Raw genomic sequence first — 16431 nt, 5'->3', positions numbered from 1 at the left:
CACCTAAACCCCTGACTCCTGACTCGGTGGAGATAAGACCAGCCCCAGCAGGCCTGTGCCCTTGACACTGGCTCTGGGAAGGGGTGGGGGAGTAAAAGAACGGAGGAGGGGTATCCCCAGGGCAGAGGGGAGGTGTGTTGGGAGCATTGAGGGAAGAGTGGGGGGAGGCTGTGCTCATGCCATTCAGAGAAGCCAGGCCCCCAGGGGCAAGGGATCCCATCCTCCACTCACCCCCTCCCCACCAAGTAGCTTCCTGGGGAGCAAATTGCGGCTGAAGGGGGAACCTCCAAAGGGGTCACATGCCTGCAACTCATCCTTGAGAGTCAGTCTGGGCGTCATCAGGCAAGCGGGTCGAGCCAGCTGGACCTGCTGTGAGATCTGGGGGAGCCCCGGGCCTCGATTTCTTCATCTGAGAAATGGGCCTCATAGTTTTGCCCCACCTGTCTCTGTAGGGCACTGGCTCAGGAGAGTCCCATGAGTTCATGGCTAAGACAGGAAGACGGGGCTTAGAGGAGCTGGGGCCGTTAATTCTTGAGCCCTCACCGTGAGTCAAGCTGGATACAGAGCCCTTCTGGTGCAGAGTTCATCTCACCCTCCATTCACCCTCTAGCCAGGCTGACGATCATCTCTTTCTCTCAGGATAAGGCGGTCACAGAAGGTAAAGGACACCCCGAGGCTGCATAGCTTGTACCCGGCGGAGCTCGGCGTCTGGCCTGAGAATGTCAATCCCGGCCGTGCCCTGGCGCCTATGGCAGGGACAAGTCAAAAGTGAGAAGCAAACATTTTCAGAAGGTGTCTAGTCGGCCACAGGGTTATTGCTCACTCAGATGCCGCAGCCCGCCTTCTCCCAGGAGGCGTGTGGGGAAATCAGAGAACACCGCCACGTGCCCGGCATGGATGGCGTCGTCATTCTTTAGCTTGGTGATGGGCAGACCGTCAGCAAGCCTAACCCCACCTGGCACTGTGACCTCCCTCCCATAGTGGCGGCATTACCAGGAGGTCACCAGGGTCTTAGGCTCTGCAGGTCAAGTCCGCAAAGGCCTGCCTCTCCCTCCTGCCTCTCTGCCCGCTCCCCTGGACTGCCCAGGTCACCTGTGCTCTCTCATACTGTAGGGACCCCTGCTACCTGCACTGCCTTTAGGCACTCTCTCTCCTGGATAGCTGGACAGCAGGTGCCACATCCTCCAGAAGCTTTCCGGGACCACTTGGCTGGCTCGGTGCCCTCCTCTGGGATCCCACAGCCCCCTGACTTGTCTCCGTGGCACCGCTTATCACTCCATATCTTGATGATCTCTTGCTACCCACTCACCCCAATCCCTCACCCAAACATTCTGCCGAGGGCTGTGACCATGGCTCTTTCTCCTCTGAAGTCCCAGGGCCCAGCCTGAGGCCTAGGACTATAGTCACCATCAACGTATGTTTGTTGAATGAATAAGTGAATACACCAATGAACCAACACCAGGTTCTTTAAACTGAGTTTCTAGAGACCAGCTTCTCCTTGTCAGTCTGAGTCGCCAGCACTGATGGCTGAGTTCCTGTTTGCTGAACCAGACCACGTAGGGAAGTGGGTGACGGTCACAGACAGGAGCTGCCTGGGAGGCTATTGGACAACATTGGCGATGTGTATTGGTATCGTAGGGGCAGAAGCTCAAAGTCAAAGCGTAGCAGGCCCAGCACAGGACAAGGGGTGAAGCCAGACAGATCCAGAGTCCTGCTGTGACCTTTGTGTTGGAAGATGGGGGCATCTCATTCTGATGGCGAAGGCACAATTCCCTGTCATAGGGGAGCTCCCCGTCTGATAGGACAGACAGTTAGCTAGTTCATTCATTCATTTACTCATTTACTTATGCATTCATTCATTCAGCCAGGCCTGGAGATAGAGAGGTGAGCAAGGCCCGCCCCGCCCTTAGACCTGTCGGTGGAGGACACCTCCGTGGGTCAGGACCTAACCAGCAGAAACCACTAACCTTCTTACCCACAAGGACAGGCAGCCAGGTCAACTGAGGATATCGATGCTGCAGGGACCTCAAGGGAGCCGCTCTCCCAGAGGCCTGTCCGGGGCCAGCCTGGCACCATCCCCGCACCCGCGGCGTCTGCGGGGCCCTCCGAGCTGCCAGCCCTGCTGCTCATCCACACTGACGGTCTCTCCCCGCAGGTGATGAGCATCCTGAGCAACCCCAGCGCAGTGCCTCCGCAGCCGCAGGCCGACTTCTCCATCTCCCCGCTGCACGGTGGCCTGGACTCAGCCCCCTCCATCTCGGCCAGCTGCAGCCAGCGGGCGGACTCCATCAAGCCAGGGGACAGCCTGCCCACCTCCCAGTCCTACTGCCCGCCCACCTACAGCACCACTGGCTACAGCGTGGACCCCGTGGCTGGCTACCAGTATGGCCAGTACGGCCAGAGTGAGTGTCTGGTACCCCAGCATCGCCTTCCCTACCCCTGCCCCCCTGCTTATTTGTAGAGAGCTGCGAGGTGGTGTTGGATGGGGGTGCCCATTTCACAGATGAGGAAATCGAGGTCCAGAAAGGAGAAAGCGCGGTTCTCAGGTGCCACGGAGCTGGGATCCTGTACTCACGCTTCTGCTGCCTGAGAGCAGTGCTGTCCCATAAAAATATAACATGAGCCACAAATGTCATTTAAAATTTCCAAGTAGCCACATTTTAAAACCTAAGAAGAAACAAGCGGAGTTATTTTTACTAACATATTTATTTACCCAATATATCCAAAAGGGGATCATCTTGACGTGTAAGCCATATAAACTTAATAATAAGATATTTTATATTCTCTTTCTTATACTATGCCTTTGAAATCCAGCCCATTTTAATTCAGACTGAGTTTTCACTGGAAATGCTCGATCCGCACTGAAATTTTATAAAATTTACAACCGAGGCGGTAGATTTACAGACCCAAGCTGTTCCAGATACACTGAAAAGTTTCCCAACCACTAAACGAGATTAATTTCAGTTTTTAAATTTAAATTAGTTAAAATAAAATAAAAATGTAAAATTTGGTTCCTCAGTCTCACTAGCTACAATGCAGGTTCTCGAGAGCCACGTGTGGCTGGGCTGCCGCGTCGGACAGCGTGTGTTAGCGATCCTGCCTCTGCCTCTTTCTGCCCCCGGCCGTGGGGGACAGCTATGTTTTGAGTCCTTTCTTCTAGCCTCGTCCCTAGCCTTGCTTTCTCCAAACTTCGAGCTGTTCTCATGTGCCCACCCCAGCTGCCGACCCCTTGGCACTTTGCCTGGAGGCGAGAACGGCAGGTCCTCGGACTAAAAGCTGCAAAAGGCAGCCCCAGCCACAGCATCCAGCTGCTGGACGGGGCAGCAGCAGGGCAGGTCAAGAGGGCACAGGGAGCCGAGGTCACCGGCTGCCCCTCCTTCCCCACCCCCCGGCAAAGGCCTCACCTGCTGGTGTCAAACTAATCAGAAGGGCGTGTGGCGAGAGGGTGAGACCTCCCAGCCCAAGGGTGTCCTCTCTCCTCGCCACAGCCCTGGCCCGGCCCCACTGACCTCTGCTTCCTGTCCCCCATCCCAGTCCACTCCTCCTCATATGGCCTTGGCCTCCACGGCTAAATGAGCGCCAGCTGTACCGACCTCCACCTCCCAGCTGCGTCCGTGGCCCCCTCCTGTGTACGTGCCCGTTTGCACATGAAATGTATGCACACCAGTATGTGCATGAGTGTGAATGCGTCATAGGTGTGTTACAGTTCGTGTGTGTCGTATGTATTGTGTATTTCAGCATATAAGTGCTAGTAGACACATCCCTGTGTAGATGGATGTGTATATATGTGTGAATGTGAGTGGCACGTGTGAGTATACGTGCATCTGACTGTTCACATATGTGAGAGTTTAAATGAGCATTTTGTGCACATGTGGTTTACATATGGGTTTTATGTGAACACACGTGTGTGCATGTTTGGTCATGTTAGCATATGTGGCTGTAACATATGTACCTGTGTTTAAATGTGCATTCAGGTATGTACATGTAGCTCTGTTTATGTGCGTGCCCGTGTGTTTGACATGTGAGTTGCATATGTCATGTGGACATGTATAATAAACGTGTGTATAGATATGCTTGAGTGTGCAAATATGTGTGACTGTATGTACATGTATATACTCGTGCTCGAGTGTGTCTGTGTGTTTGGGAGTGTGTATGTGGACATGTAAACTGCGTGCAGTGTGTAAATATGGGTATGTGTATGCTGAGTGTGCACATAGGTGCGGCTGTGTGTGCCTGTGTATAGTTGTGCATCTGGGCATGCACGCACGATGTTGTCTGTGTATAACTGTGTCTGTGTGAATGTGTGTGCGTGGGGAGCAAGTGCACAGGGGTATATAACCTGTGTTGTGCATGTGTGTTTGAGAGCAGGGTGCACACGTGTGCACGGGCGTGTTTCCAGGAGGGCCAGGACGACCCCCTGCCCCAGCCCATGTACCTGGGCACAGAGGGGGACACACATGCTCTTAATAAAGAGTTTAGAGCCCCGGCCTGGGGCAGGCGTTAGTCACACCCGTGCCCCACTCCAGGGGCGCCTGCTCAGCTCGGAAATAAAATTAACCCCAGAGTCAGCACAGGGCGGCAAGGATGGGGAATCAAAAGGGGCCCAGGAGGCGAGAAAGGAGTGTTTGTAAGGAGCGTTTGTTCCTCCTCTGCTTGGAGAAGCTGGCCAGGGTGGTTCTGTCTCCCCCTCCTCCCTCCCTCCCCATCCTTTCTCCCTCCTCCCACTCCCCTCTAGCTGCACCCCTGCTCCCCTGTCCTCCACTGGTAGCTCAGAGCTCCTCCTGAGTCATATTCTCCAGCCCAGCCTAGAGGGAATCTGAGCACAGAGCCAACCCCACAGAGGCTCCAGGGCTGGGCGGGGAGGGGCCTGAGGGAAAGCCCACCGCCCATCACCAATAGAGCAGGCAAGGCACCTTACCTCCCTGAGCCTCAGTTTTGCCATCTGTGAAATGGGGACCCAGAGATTAGACTCAGTCTTCCCAAAGTTTTTCCACTATATTATGTCCTTCACCTTTGACATTCTGGGACAGCTGAGGAACACACTGTGTTCCCACTGACCACCTGCCCCATGTTCATGGACAACTGAATACATCTGTGACTGGGCTCCCATAGTCCACATGCAAGAGTCACATGTCCCAGACTGCCTCAGGTATGCTCAGGGCTACCTGTCATCTGCTCACATCTGTCTCGTGCGTTGGCCCACCAGGCACTGGGCAAAATGCATGTTGCACCTTTTATGTGATTCTCAAAAAACTCACCTAAGGTAGATGTTATTTGTCCTCAGGTTACAGACACAAAGGCTAAGGCTAGGAGAGGCTAGGAATTTTCCCAAGGTCACACAGCAGGTGAATGGGCGACTCCAGGTCTCCTAACTTCAAACCCGTTTCTCTCTGGCCAAACCATAAACTCGTGTGAGACACCCAGTAATGACACACACCTAGACCCACCTGTGTGTGAATTCACATTCACAAATTCATACCCACCTACACATGCACACATGCACACACACAGAGATTTATTTCTGAGTGTTCACTAATGTGTGTACATGCTTGGCTTTGAAGTATAAATATACCTAATATGTGTGTATCAAGAAGAAATGACTGTTTACTGAGCATCTACTGTGAGTCTGGCATTTCATCCTCATGGCTACCCTGTAGAGCAGGGGTCCCCAACCCCCAGGCCGTGGACTGGTACTGGTCTGTGGCCTGTTAGAAACCCAGGCTGCACAGCCGGAGGTGAGTGGAGGGTGAGCCAGCAAAGCTTCATCTGTATGTGCAGCCGCTCCCCAGCGCCAGCATCACCGCCTCAGCTCCACCTCAGATCATCAGGTCTTAGATTCTCATAGGAGCACCGGTCCCTGGTGCCAAAAAGATTGGGGACCGCTGCTATACAGGGTAGCCATGGCTATACACACGTACCTGGCTTAGGTAGAACTCACCTGTACAGTTACCTGTACATGCACAAGCATTCCCACTGTTCTTCTACTCACATAGGTACACACAAGTCACTCACATCTGCATAGTGTACATGATTATTCCCACCAGACAGATGAGGAAACGGGATTCCGGAGAGGCTGTTTGCCTGAGATGACACAGCAGTGTGTACGGTGTGTACACAGCCACACCTATAGCTCCACTCCCGGAGAGCCTCACTTAGGTGTGCATGGCGTGTACACATTGGCCAGACTCTTAAACAGCAGAGTCCACCTCCGCTCCCTAGGCCTCGTGTCTTCCCAGGGACACCTCCATACTTTCCTTTCCTGCCCCCAGCCATTGTCCGTCCATCTGTCTGTCCCTCCTGTCCCTAGAAGGGGTCAGGTGATGGGGGGGGGGGACGGGGACAGAACACACAGAAGATTAATATGGCCCTGGTGTTCCCAGAGGCCAGGGCCGTACTAATGATGGGGCTGATAGAACGCAGAAGTGTGAAAAGAATTTTAATAGATCTGACAAGTCTAATAAGAATTTGTGTCTAGAAGGGTCCTCCTCTGGGGCCGCGGGCTGACGAGACGCTGACGGCTGAGATTCGTTTACTGGTTGGCATCACGGCCGCTTCTCCTGCCAACTCCCAATTAATCTAATTTGAGATGTTTAGAGCCCAGGCGCGAGCTGGAGACTGAGAAGGGGAGACACGGAGAGACAGAGGGACAGGGAGGGCCCCTGACAGAGGCTGTAATGAGGAATGTCACAGCCCTGCCCTCACCCTCACCGGCCCTGGCTCCACCCCAGGGAGAGGTGAGCTCTGCAGCACCAAGGGTGCCCTTGAAGGGGCTGGGTTGTCAGTAAAGTTTGGGTTCTTGGTGTTTCCTTGCCCAATTGACAGAGTTTGAAGGAGCTTTTGCTGTGGGACTCAGACTGACCAGGGGTGCAAACAGGACACCAGGGGTGCAGATTTGCATTCCACCATCTCACGTGCTCTGCGTGACTCTGGGCCAGCATCTTTTCTGCGCCTTCGTTTCCACTTTTGTAAAATGGAAACAGTTGTACCTAAAGCACGGGGATATTTAAAGAATTCAGTGAGATCATGTCCACCTAGCACATAGTAGGTGCTCATGTGTGAGGGGTCTTGCTTTGTTGTTCTCACCATTGTTATTCGAAGCCAGACCTTTCTGTCCGACCCACAGAAAGAGCTGGAGAGGTTAGCATCAGAGATGGGCATGATGTAGAAAAAGAAAGGGTAGGCAGAGCCTTCAGTGACTTGGGAAAGGTCATCTGACTTGTCCATGTGCCCTTGGACAAGTCACATTTCCTGAGTGAAATTTGTAGGGGTGAAGTTCATAGAGGTGGTTAGGAGCTGCCATCAGACTGCCTGGGTTTGAATCCTGGCTCCACAACTTAAGAGCCGTGTGACCTTTCAAGTTACGCAGTCTCTCAGGGCAGGACCTCAGTTTCATCATCTGTAAAATAGGGATAATAATACTACCAGCCTCAGAGAGCTGTTGTAAGAATTAAATGAGATGATACACATAACCTGCTTAGAGAACAGGCATAGAGCACGTGGCAATCCTGGGAGCCCAAGTCTACTGAGCTCACTACATGTCAGGCACGGTGCTAACTAACCACTCTAGGCATTTTCTCATTTAAGCCTCACAATAACTCTTTAGCCGAGGTGCTAGTACATCTCCATTTTACAGACAAGGAAACTACTTGGGTAGGTGAGGTGGGATGCCCCAAACCACACACTCAAAGTCGGCAGACACAGGATTCGAACCTAGGTCATTTGAACCCTTAGGCAGTATGGCCTCCCGTAGCTCGATTGTTGATACTACCCATCTCACTTCTCCGGGCCTTGCCCTCTGGCCATGCCCATCACCTTCTGGCTCCACCTACCTGCCCTAGGCAGGAGCCCCCAACTTTAAGGAGGCATGTAGAGTGTTACAGGGCCCCTCAGTGAACAGGTGACAAAGCAGGTGTTGGGCCAGGCTTTGTGATTCCTAGTGCAGCCCTCTGTCTTCCCCTCACCTCTGGATCTGAGAGATCCCCTCACCTCTGGATCAGATTGGCCACAGCCTCTGATTCTGGCTTGGGAAGCAGCATCTCTGTTGTCTCAAGAGGCCTTGGTCACATCCCGGTCAACTCATGTGGTCAGGGCTGATTTTTGCTGTAGCCTGAGACAGGCACAATTTGTACAGTCAAGACAACACATGCACATGCAAGCCCAGTGGTCATACCTGTACGCATATACCTGGCATAGGTGGAACTCACCTGTACAGTTACCTGTACATGCACAAGCATTCTCACTGTTCTTCTACTCACACAGGTACATACAAGTCACTCACATCTGTATACACGTGCATGGGTATTGCTCATGTGTGAACATTCATGTTTGTGCTCATTACTGCTTCACAGAGATTCTTGTTTCCACTGTTCACACACACACACACACACACACACACACACACACACACGTACACACCCTCAGGCTCTCATCCCTCTCCCCTGGGTGACTGGAGTTGACAAGGCTGAAGGTCCCAGCTCCCTGAATACGAGGGTCCTGGCTCCTCCTTTGCATGGACCCCTCAGCTCACCTGCAAACGCTGTTTTGGCTTTGAGTAAGGGGTCTTGCTTTGCCTCATCAATGAGCTGGGCTTGAGGTTCAGAGAAGGCAGAAGGACCTTGTCTTCATTACTAGCTGGGCTCAATGGGACTCATTGGATACACTCCCACACCCCGTAGCGGGGATATGTACAGATGTGTTGGGAAGAGGAACTAATTCTTCATTCAACAATGTGGATACCCTTTGGACCTCCCTAAAGAACCCATGGGAGAGCTTTTTAGTATTTTAATTAAGTGTTAAGTAAGTAGTTGCCAAATGATTGGAGAGGAGGTGAAAGAAAGAGCTTCATGAAGAGATGGATGGATGGATGGATGGATGGATGGATGGATGGATGGATGGATGGATGAGTGGATGGGATGATGGGTGGATGGGTGGATCGATTGATGGATGGAAGAATGGATAGGTGGATGGACAAATAGATAAGTGATATATAGATAAATGAATGGATGATGGATACATGGATAAATGGATGGATGGATATAGATAGTTGGATGGATAGATATAGGACAGATAAAAGAATAGGCAAAAAGAACTTTAATTTCTAGGAGTTTCTTTTTTTTTTTTTCCAGGTGCTGTTGATTACCTGGCCAAAAACGTGAGCCTCTCCACACAGCGTCGCATGAAGCTCGGGGAGCACTCCGCTGTGCTGGGACTCCTGCCCGTGGAAACTGGCCAGGCCTACTAGGGCCCCTGGGGCGACTTGCCCCCGCCCAAATCCTAGCTCAACTCTTACTGATCCCTGAACCTCCCAGCCTCAGTCCCCTCATCACTCTGGGGTCCCAGGAGGCAAGGAAAGGAGCCCATTTCCTTCTCGTAGCCAGCCCTCTGGAGATGTGCAGTCAGTCTATCATTCCCCTGTGGTTGGGGACCTAGTGTGACCCCCTCCCCTCATCTTGGAGTTGGCCTTTTTACTCTGTCCCTAGGCGGGCTTCTGGTCACCCTGTAGTCCTCTCCCAGTGAGGTGCTGTTGTGGCCTCTGTGCATTCTCAAGTGCAGAGGTCGAAGCTCACCCTGAATAGAGCATCGTGGGTACCTAAAGGTGTCTGGGGTGAGGTCCTGGAACTCTTTGGACCTGACTCCAGTGGGCACCCTGGCCAGAGGCGGAGTGGAGCTCACGGGCCACTCTCAGCTGGGAGCCAGTTCTCTCAGGTGGGTCTCTGGCCCAGGGCCAGAACCACAGCCTATTCCTCCTCTGGGTGCTGGGATTCCAGCAGAGGGGACCCTACCCCTGGTGTTTCCTAAGGGAATCACCCAGGAATTCTGAGAACTTTAGGACCCTCCCCACGTACCTCTACTGGGAATCTAGCCCACGCAGGAAGGGGATTAGGAAGACCAGAAGAGGCTTAACCAGGGCCAAGACTGCATGGGGGTGGGGCTTGTCAGCAGTGGACAGGCCCAGGGTACAAGGACCCAATAAGGCATCCAGAAGCTCTTAAACTGAAGGCCAAGTTCCAACCTTGCCCGCCCCACGTGGGGCCTGAGGAGCCTGCAGAACCCTTCAGTTTTCTCATTTACTGGATCAGATGGGAGGGGGAGGGGATCAAGTGTTGAGTGAAAGGGAAGGGCATAGGGCAGACTCAGAGGCGGGTAGCTGGGACCCCTCTGCTTATGGGTAGCAAACCTTTGTTGCCAAGGGCTTCAGCTCAATGGAGCTTTGATTTCTCACGAAGCCTCGGCAGAGACCTAAGCCCATTCTCTGCATGCCCATCCCTCTAGGAAGGGGGGCAGGGGGTCTCCATCTGCCCGGGGAATCCCCTTAAGCTGCTGTAATGCAGAGGACTTTTCTTGGAGGTCTGGAGAAGGCTTCTTCCTTGTCCCACAGAAAAGACCACCGATTCCCTTTGGCATTTGGGGAAGAGGGGACATGTTCCTGTCCCACGCAGAGTGGCATCTTTCAGGGTTGATTTCAGAGGCCTCTGTCTCCCAATCCAGCACAGCTGGGCGGGGACAGATGTGGCCAATCTTTAAGCCGCCACCCTGGGCAGAGGGAGACACTAAGTTCTGGAGAGGAGGGAAAAAGCGCCTTCCTTGGCCACTCCTTGGCTTCCTCAGGCTCCCTTCTCTTTAGGGCTTGAGACCTTTGGGGACTGTTTCAAGCCTCTGACTATACCTCCCTTGGAACTTTGCACCATCTCGACCTATTTATCAAAATTAAATTCATCGTCACCATCACCATCATTATGATCTACACTTGGATCGCCTTTATCAAGTGCTGCTGGGTAAAAGGCCCTTGTGATGAGAGACACAGCACTGAAGCCACAAAGATTGGACCAAATTACTTGTCCCCATTTAGGCACATGAGGCCACCTCTTTATTCAACCATGCCTCTTGCCTTCAGCCAACAAGACATTTCCAGAGGGAAGGGCTGAGCCAAGTTCCTCCCTACTAGGGAGCCAGGTCAGCAAGATGCTAGGACATTCTCCTGCATGGACGTCACCTCTGTGACAAATGCTCGCTTGTTTCTCTTCTTCAGACCTGGTAATAATCAAGCTTGTCCTGGACCATGCCAGGATTGTTTGTATTGCTGTTTGAGAGGAACCTATTAATAATGGGGACAGACAGACTAATAGCAGCGGACACCCAGCTGTCTGCGGCCCTTCAGTTTTAACCAAGGTTTTAACTGGCGCATCCACTGCAGGAAACTTCTGGTTCTTCATGCTCCAGACAAAAAAGAAGACTGTGTTGTCCTTCGTTGACCCAGTCCTTGCTTTTGTAGCTCTCACATCCAGGAGGCAGCTCTTCCTTACATCAACCACAATCTTCATCCACATTCCTTGAATAGTCAATCCTTCCTCTCTGGTGGCCTGGCTCAGGCATCATTGGAGTCTCTTTACGCCCTGTGTTACCCAGGAACAGGGATGTCAGGCAGGTGACATCAAAACAGCTCAGCCCCACCCCTAAGAAGTGACATTCCAATGCTAGGACCAATCCGAATCTCTGCCCCCTAAGGTGAAGTGGAAATAGACCAAATGATTTCTCATTATGTCCAAGTTCTCTGGAGTTCTCCCAAGCCACTATCTTGGTAGAAAATGGGACTTATTCCCCCAGGGACCCCACCTCCTCTAAGAAAGAGACCCTGACCTAGACAGGCTTTCCCTAAAACCCCACGAATTAATGTGTTTAGCCAACTCCGTCTATAAAATTCAGTGTTTGGTCGGCAGCTCGCAGCTTCACCGGAGAGATGATGTTGGAATAGAGGTACGGGCCTCCAACTCTTGAGGGTTAACCACAGCCTGAGAAAGAAGGCCTGAATCCTAGTGGCTAGGCCGGCCCAGAAACAATCCCCATCCATCCCTGTAAATAGAGTCTGTAGCAAAATAAGAGATGTTTCCTCCAACTTATCACAAGTAGCTGTTGGTCCTACCTACGGGCGGCCCCTCTTCTGAACTCATTGTACATTAGTTGGAAATGTGGTGATGTGCTGTTCGTTTATAGGAAGTTGACTTTTATATATATAAATATATATACTAAAAAAAGAAAGAAAACCCCCACAGTGCGTGTCGTGCTAGTGCCAGGGACCATCTGTAGGGATATATCTGCATATCGTGTGTTTCGAATTATACATTCCAGGCTCTATTGGGTTCTTTCATGTTTATTGCTTTGTCTTTTCATTTGGTATTTGTCTCTTGCTATGAAAAACAAAAAAAAAAAGTGATGTGTAAGAACCAAGCTATGCTTTTATACTCTTATTTTTGACTTGATTTACCTTCGCCAGTCTTTTGCCAGAGGAACGTGAAGGAGAAGAGAGATGGGGGGTGAGAGAGAAGGGAAGAATGAAGAGAGAGATTTGCCCAGAAGAAAAATGAGGTCAGATTTCCAATCTGACTATGGTTTGAGAACAGGACAGATGCCACGCTTTGACCACTCCGCCGAAAGCCGGTGTTGTTTTGGATGGAGCTGGTGAAGCATTCTGAGTTTTGGATCCTAGAACTTGGTGAAACTCCATGATTGCCCCCCCAAAAAAAAGACATTCTCTGGGACCTCTCTCAGGTCGATGTTCTTCTCAAGCTCCCGAATGTGCCCTTCACTATTGGATGCTTTTTAAGATGGACAGGCCTTCTCTCCTCCCCTCCTGCAGAGGCACCAAACCGAGACCAAATGGGGGTTCTCCAGCTGCCATCCTGAAACGCTCAGAGACATCCGTGTGTTGAATGCTTTCTCTGTCAACTCTAACATGGCCAATCCCCTACCCGGGAAATAGCACTCTATCTAGATCATTCCTTCCTCCTAGTAACTGCAACTTGGTTGCTTCGGTGTTTGACTCACAGCCATTTTCTTCCATGTGGAAGTGAGTGTGTATGCGTGAGAGAGTGAGTGGGGTGTGTGCATGGGCGTGTGGGCGTGAGGGCGTGTGTTTAAATATAATCGCACCATAATTTATTCAGCTATATGGAGTAGTAGACTAGAAAGAGAAACTGGCATTTGCTTTAACTACCTGCTTGTAAGCGCTTCCTCTGTAACTCAGGCGTAACTGTTATACATTAAAAGAGATTAAAAAGCATTTCCAAGGTTTCGTGTGCTCAGTTGATCGCCATTACATGGGATCAAGAGGTGATAGAGAAGCCTTTTGACCTAATTTAGAGGGTCAGAGTATGACCTGCATTTCTCTCGTGGCCCACCGGGTTCCCCAGTGCCAAGCAGCTGCTAGACACATAGTGGATGCCTAATCAATATTTGATCAATGGATGTGGTTGCTTAAGCATCTCTCTGGTGAAATCTCAGTTCTCTTTACCAGGACAAATTTTCCCTGCTGCTAAGCTTAGAACTATCTATGGTCATCTCCTAGGACACAGAATTTGGGGCAGGGGGAAGAGCTCAGAAGCTTGCATATTGCCTTAGAAGTGGAGCCTGATATGAGGATTCTTGGGCATGTGAATTATTGAGGGAAAGCCCTCAAGAAAAATCTGTGAAGGGGTGAAGGAAGCAAGATGAGGTAGGGGAAGGAGAGGAGCAAAGAGGGGTTTTAACTGACTTCTAGTTTCAATCTGATACTGCAGGGAGCTCTGGGCATGAATTGTAGCACAGACTTAGTCTCACCTTGAGACCAGGCGACTGGCCTTTTGTCCCTCAGTATCTGTCATTCATTGGCTATTGGCTGTCCCTGGGGATGTGTGTAGGTGCATAAAGGGCTTATGAGCTTGAGCATCCCCTGTTAAAATGGCTCCTATGGTCTAAGACCAGTTCTCCAGAGAAAGGTGCAGCAGTGAGCCCTTAGCAGCAATGTTCACATCAGTTAGAGGACGTGCACTGGCCCGGTTAAGGATGTCTGGGCAATGACCAGCAGTGTCTACCCCACATATGTCCCCCTGGCTCTAAACTAGGGTCCCCATGTCATCCCAAGGTGCTAGTTTACTCGAATGATCTGAACGAGAAGGGGGCATGGTGGGGGAGTTGTTGGGAGAAACTGCACTTGAAGGATTGCTAAGGTGTTCCTGTGGACCTGGTGCATCCAACCAGCCAAGTTCTCCAGGGCAGCACCAAGGGAGGGTGGGTCTCCCAGGGTCTGAGACCCATCAGAGGGTTGTCACAGCATCCTCCTCCACGCAGAGGGACTGCAGTGTGAGGAACTCTGTACCAATCCTCTACGAAATCCAGGCAGCTCATGTCAGAATCAGGGCTCCCAACCACATTCCACCGCACGTCTGTCGCCCCACCTCCCCCCACCCCAACCAGGAATTATTATTTAGTAAGTCAGGATGATACAAGGGAGAGTTAAGAACTAATCAGGTTCACCTTTTAGCTCGGTGTTTGACTCACGTACGAATCCTGAGACAATTTTCTTCCCTTCTCAGGCCCTATTTTTGCATATTTTTCAAAAGAAAGGTAGATGAGCTCTAAGGATCTTCCAGGTTGCCATGACAATAAACTGAGCCAAAGGCTGGTCTTGAAGCAGCCCAGAGAGTGCCTGGAAGGCTCAAAGCTGTCCATCACCAGTGCTGGGAAGGCAGCTCAACATGTTGAGTGCTTATTGTATGATTCCAATGAGCTCCCCAGACACAGCCTTGCCCTTTGGGGACCCCAGAGAGCTCTCTGATGCCCCTCACTTAGGGAACGTTTTTAGGAGTCTCACCCAACAACCTTCATTTATATCCCAAGGTAAGCTGAGAAATACATTTCTGCTTGGGCACACTACTGCCCTCAATAAAATCAGGTGTCAGCCTCTACAGGAGAAAAGGAAGAATGGATATTGGATAGACAAATGTATCAGTCAGCTACTGTCACAATTATGCTGCATAACATAGAAGTCTATTCTTGGTATCATTGCTCATGCACACCTTACGGTGAATAAGTTTCATAGCCTTCCCCTGAGCAGAATTTACTAGTGAAGGAAAGAGGCTTCTGAGAGAGGAGTCGCTGAGGTGGGGAGGGACACACAGGACAGAGAGACTGGGGCTTCTGTGTATAATCCCGTCTGTTGTAGAGTTGAGTCTAGAATAGCTGGTCCCCCTGAGAGTACAGATTCTAGAACCATCTCCTCCACTCCCCAGGCTGCCATTGACTTACTCTGAGCAGAGAATCATTTTCCCGCTTCTGATGGTGTAAACGATGGTGGCAAGGAGCAGGGACGTATTTCCCCCACGCACCAGGGAGAGAGTGTTCAGGGCTCTGGTCACTGCTGCTCTCTCCCTTAGATAAATCCCTGCCTGTGGTCCCAGGTGCCCTCCGTGTGATGTTAGGCAAGCCACTTGCCCTCATCCTTCAAATGGAAATAAAGTCTGTCCACTGTATGAGGTTAGAATGCAGGAAACAACAACCCCAAATCTCGTGGCTTAAAACACCAAAGGTTCATTTTTATTTCTCGATTATATTCATGGTCACTACTCTTTAGCCTCTTTGACGGAGAATGGGCATCATCTCCAGCATTGCTGGTCACTGATACCGGAAGGAAAGGGAAAGATGGTGAATCATTCACTGGCTCCTGAAGTTTCCACTCAAAGTGATGGAGCGACAGTTTTGCTCATCCTCCATTGGCCAAAGCAAGTCATATGGCCTCACCGAACGTCAGAGAAAGGACGTGTAATCTACCCTGTGCCTGGGAGGTGGGAGGTAGGACTACTGGGAATAGCCCTTAGGACCACCACACCCACCTATGCAGAGGTTGTCATGGCGATAAAATGAGACTAAAGAAATGAATGTGGAAGGAAACATTTCCATCAGCACCTGCTCTGTGTTCTTCTCTGTGAAGGGCCCTGGAATGACGCTAGAAGAACAGAGATGGTCTCTGCTGTAGATGAAAGGGAACACCCCTACAAAGCTCCTGTGACGGGCCCAGACATACGCATTTTGTCATAGCATCGGCATAACAACCTTGTGAGGTGGTAATTTCACCCTTAATGCGTGGGGATTTACCCAAGCTGAGCTCTCCAAAATAAGATGACCATCGTCACATTTCAAAATCAAAGGGCTGGAGACATGGAGCTAGGGTTTTGTCTGAGGGTGGACGCCTATTATCTCTACTCCATAGAAACCAGGCGGTGCGGCTTCCACAGTCTGGCTCAGACAGAGAGTCCGCCCAGAGTCAGAGAGCTTTGAAGGTCTCCCCGTCATCTGGTGACGAGACACCAGCCAGGCAACCCAGGGGTTTTAGCAGTGGTTGCTCACAGAATTCGTGCCACATTCATTCTCTGAAGACATGGACCTGTTGGCTAGAAATATAAACTTCATAGATAAGAGACGCTAATATTTATCATGCCTACTATGTGCCAGGTGGTCCTTATCCATCGTTTTAGTTAACCTTCCCAACTTTCGAGTGAGGTAGGCAGTGTGGTTTCCCCTGTACGGATGAGAAAACGGAACCAGAGAAATGAAGTAACTGGCTCAAGACCCCCCAAACTAGGAGGAGTAGACAGTCAAACTCAGATCCGACTGGTCCCA

General features: G+C 51.1%; 1 protein-coding gene across 2 annotated transcripts in view; it reads left to right on the top strand.

The window, feature by feature from the left end:
• The window catches only part of PAX7 (paired box 7), a 95495-nt gene extending 86139 nt beyond the window's left edge, over nt 1–9356 (top strand). The window contains exons 8-9 of one of the 2 annotated variants that reach the window (XM_006914303.1): nt 2156–2402; nt 9126–9356. In XM_006914303.1, coding sequence (XP_006914365.1) covers nt 2156–2402; nt 9126–9241 — 363 coding nt within the window. In that variant the 3' untranslated portion in view covers nt 9242–9356. The remainder of the gene's footprint in view (nt 1–2155; nt 2403–9125) is intronic. The other variant, XM_006914304.1, reaches the window with a different exon arrangement.
• The last annotated feature ends 7075 nt before the right edge of the window (nt 9357–16431 follow it).

The sequence above is a fragment of the Pteropus alecto genome, unplaced genomic scaffold (assembly GCF_000325575.1).
Source record: "Pteropus alecto unplaced genomic scaffold, ASM32557v1 scaffold125, whole genome shotgun sequence".
Taxonomy (NCBI): domain Eukaryota; kingdom Metazoa; phylum Chordata; class Mammalia; order Chiroptera; family Pteropodidae; genus Pteropus; species Pteropus alecto.
The sequence above is the reverse complement of the archived record's forward strand: the minus strand, read 5'-3'. Positions and strand labels throughout refer to the sequence as shown.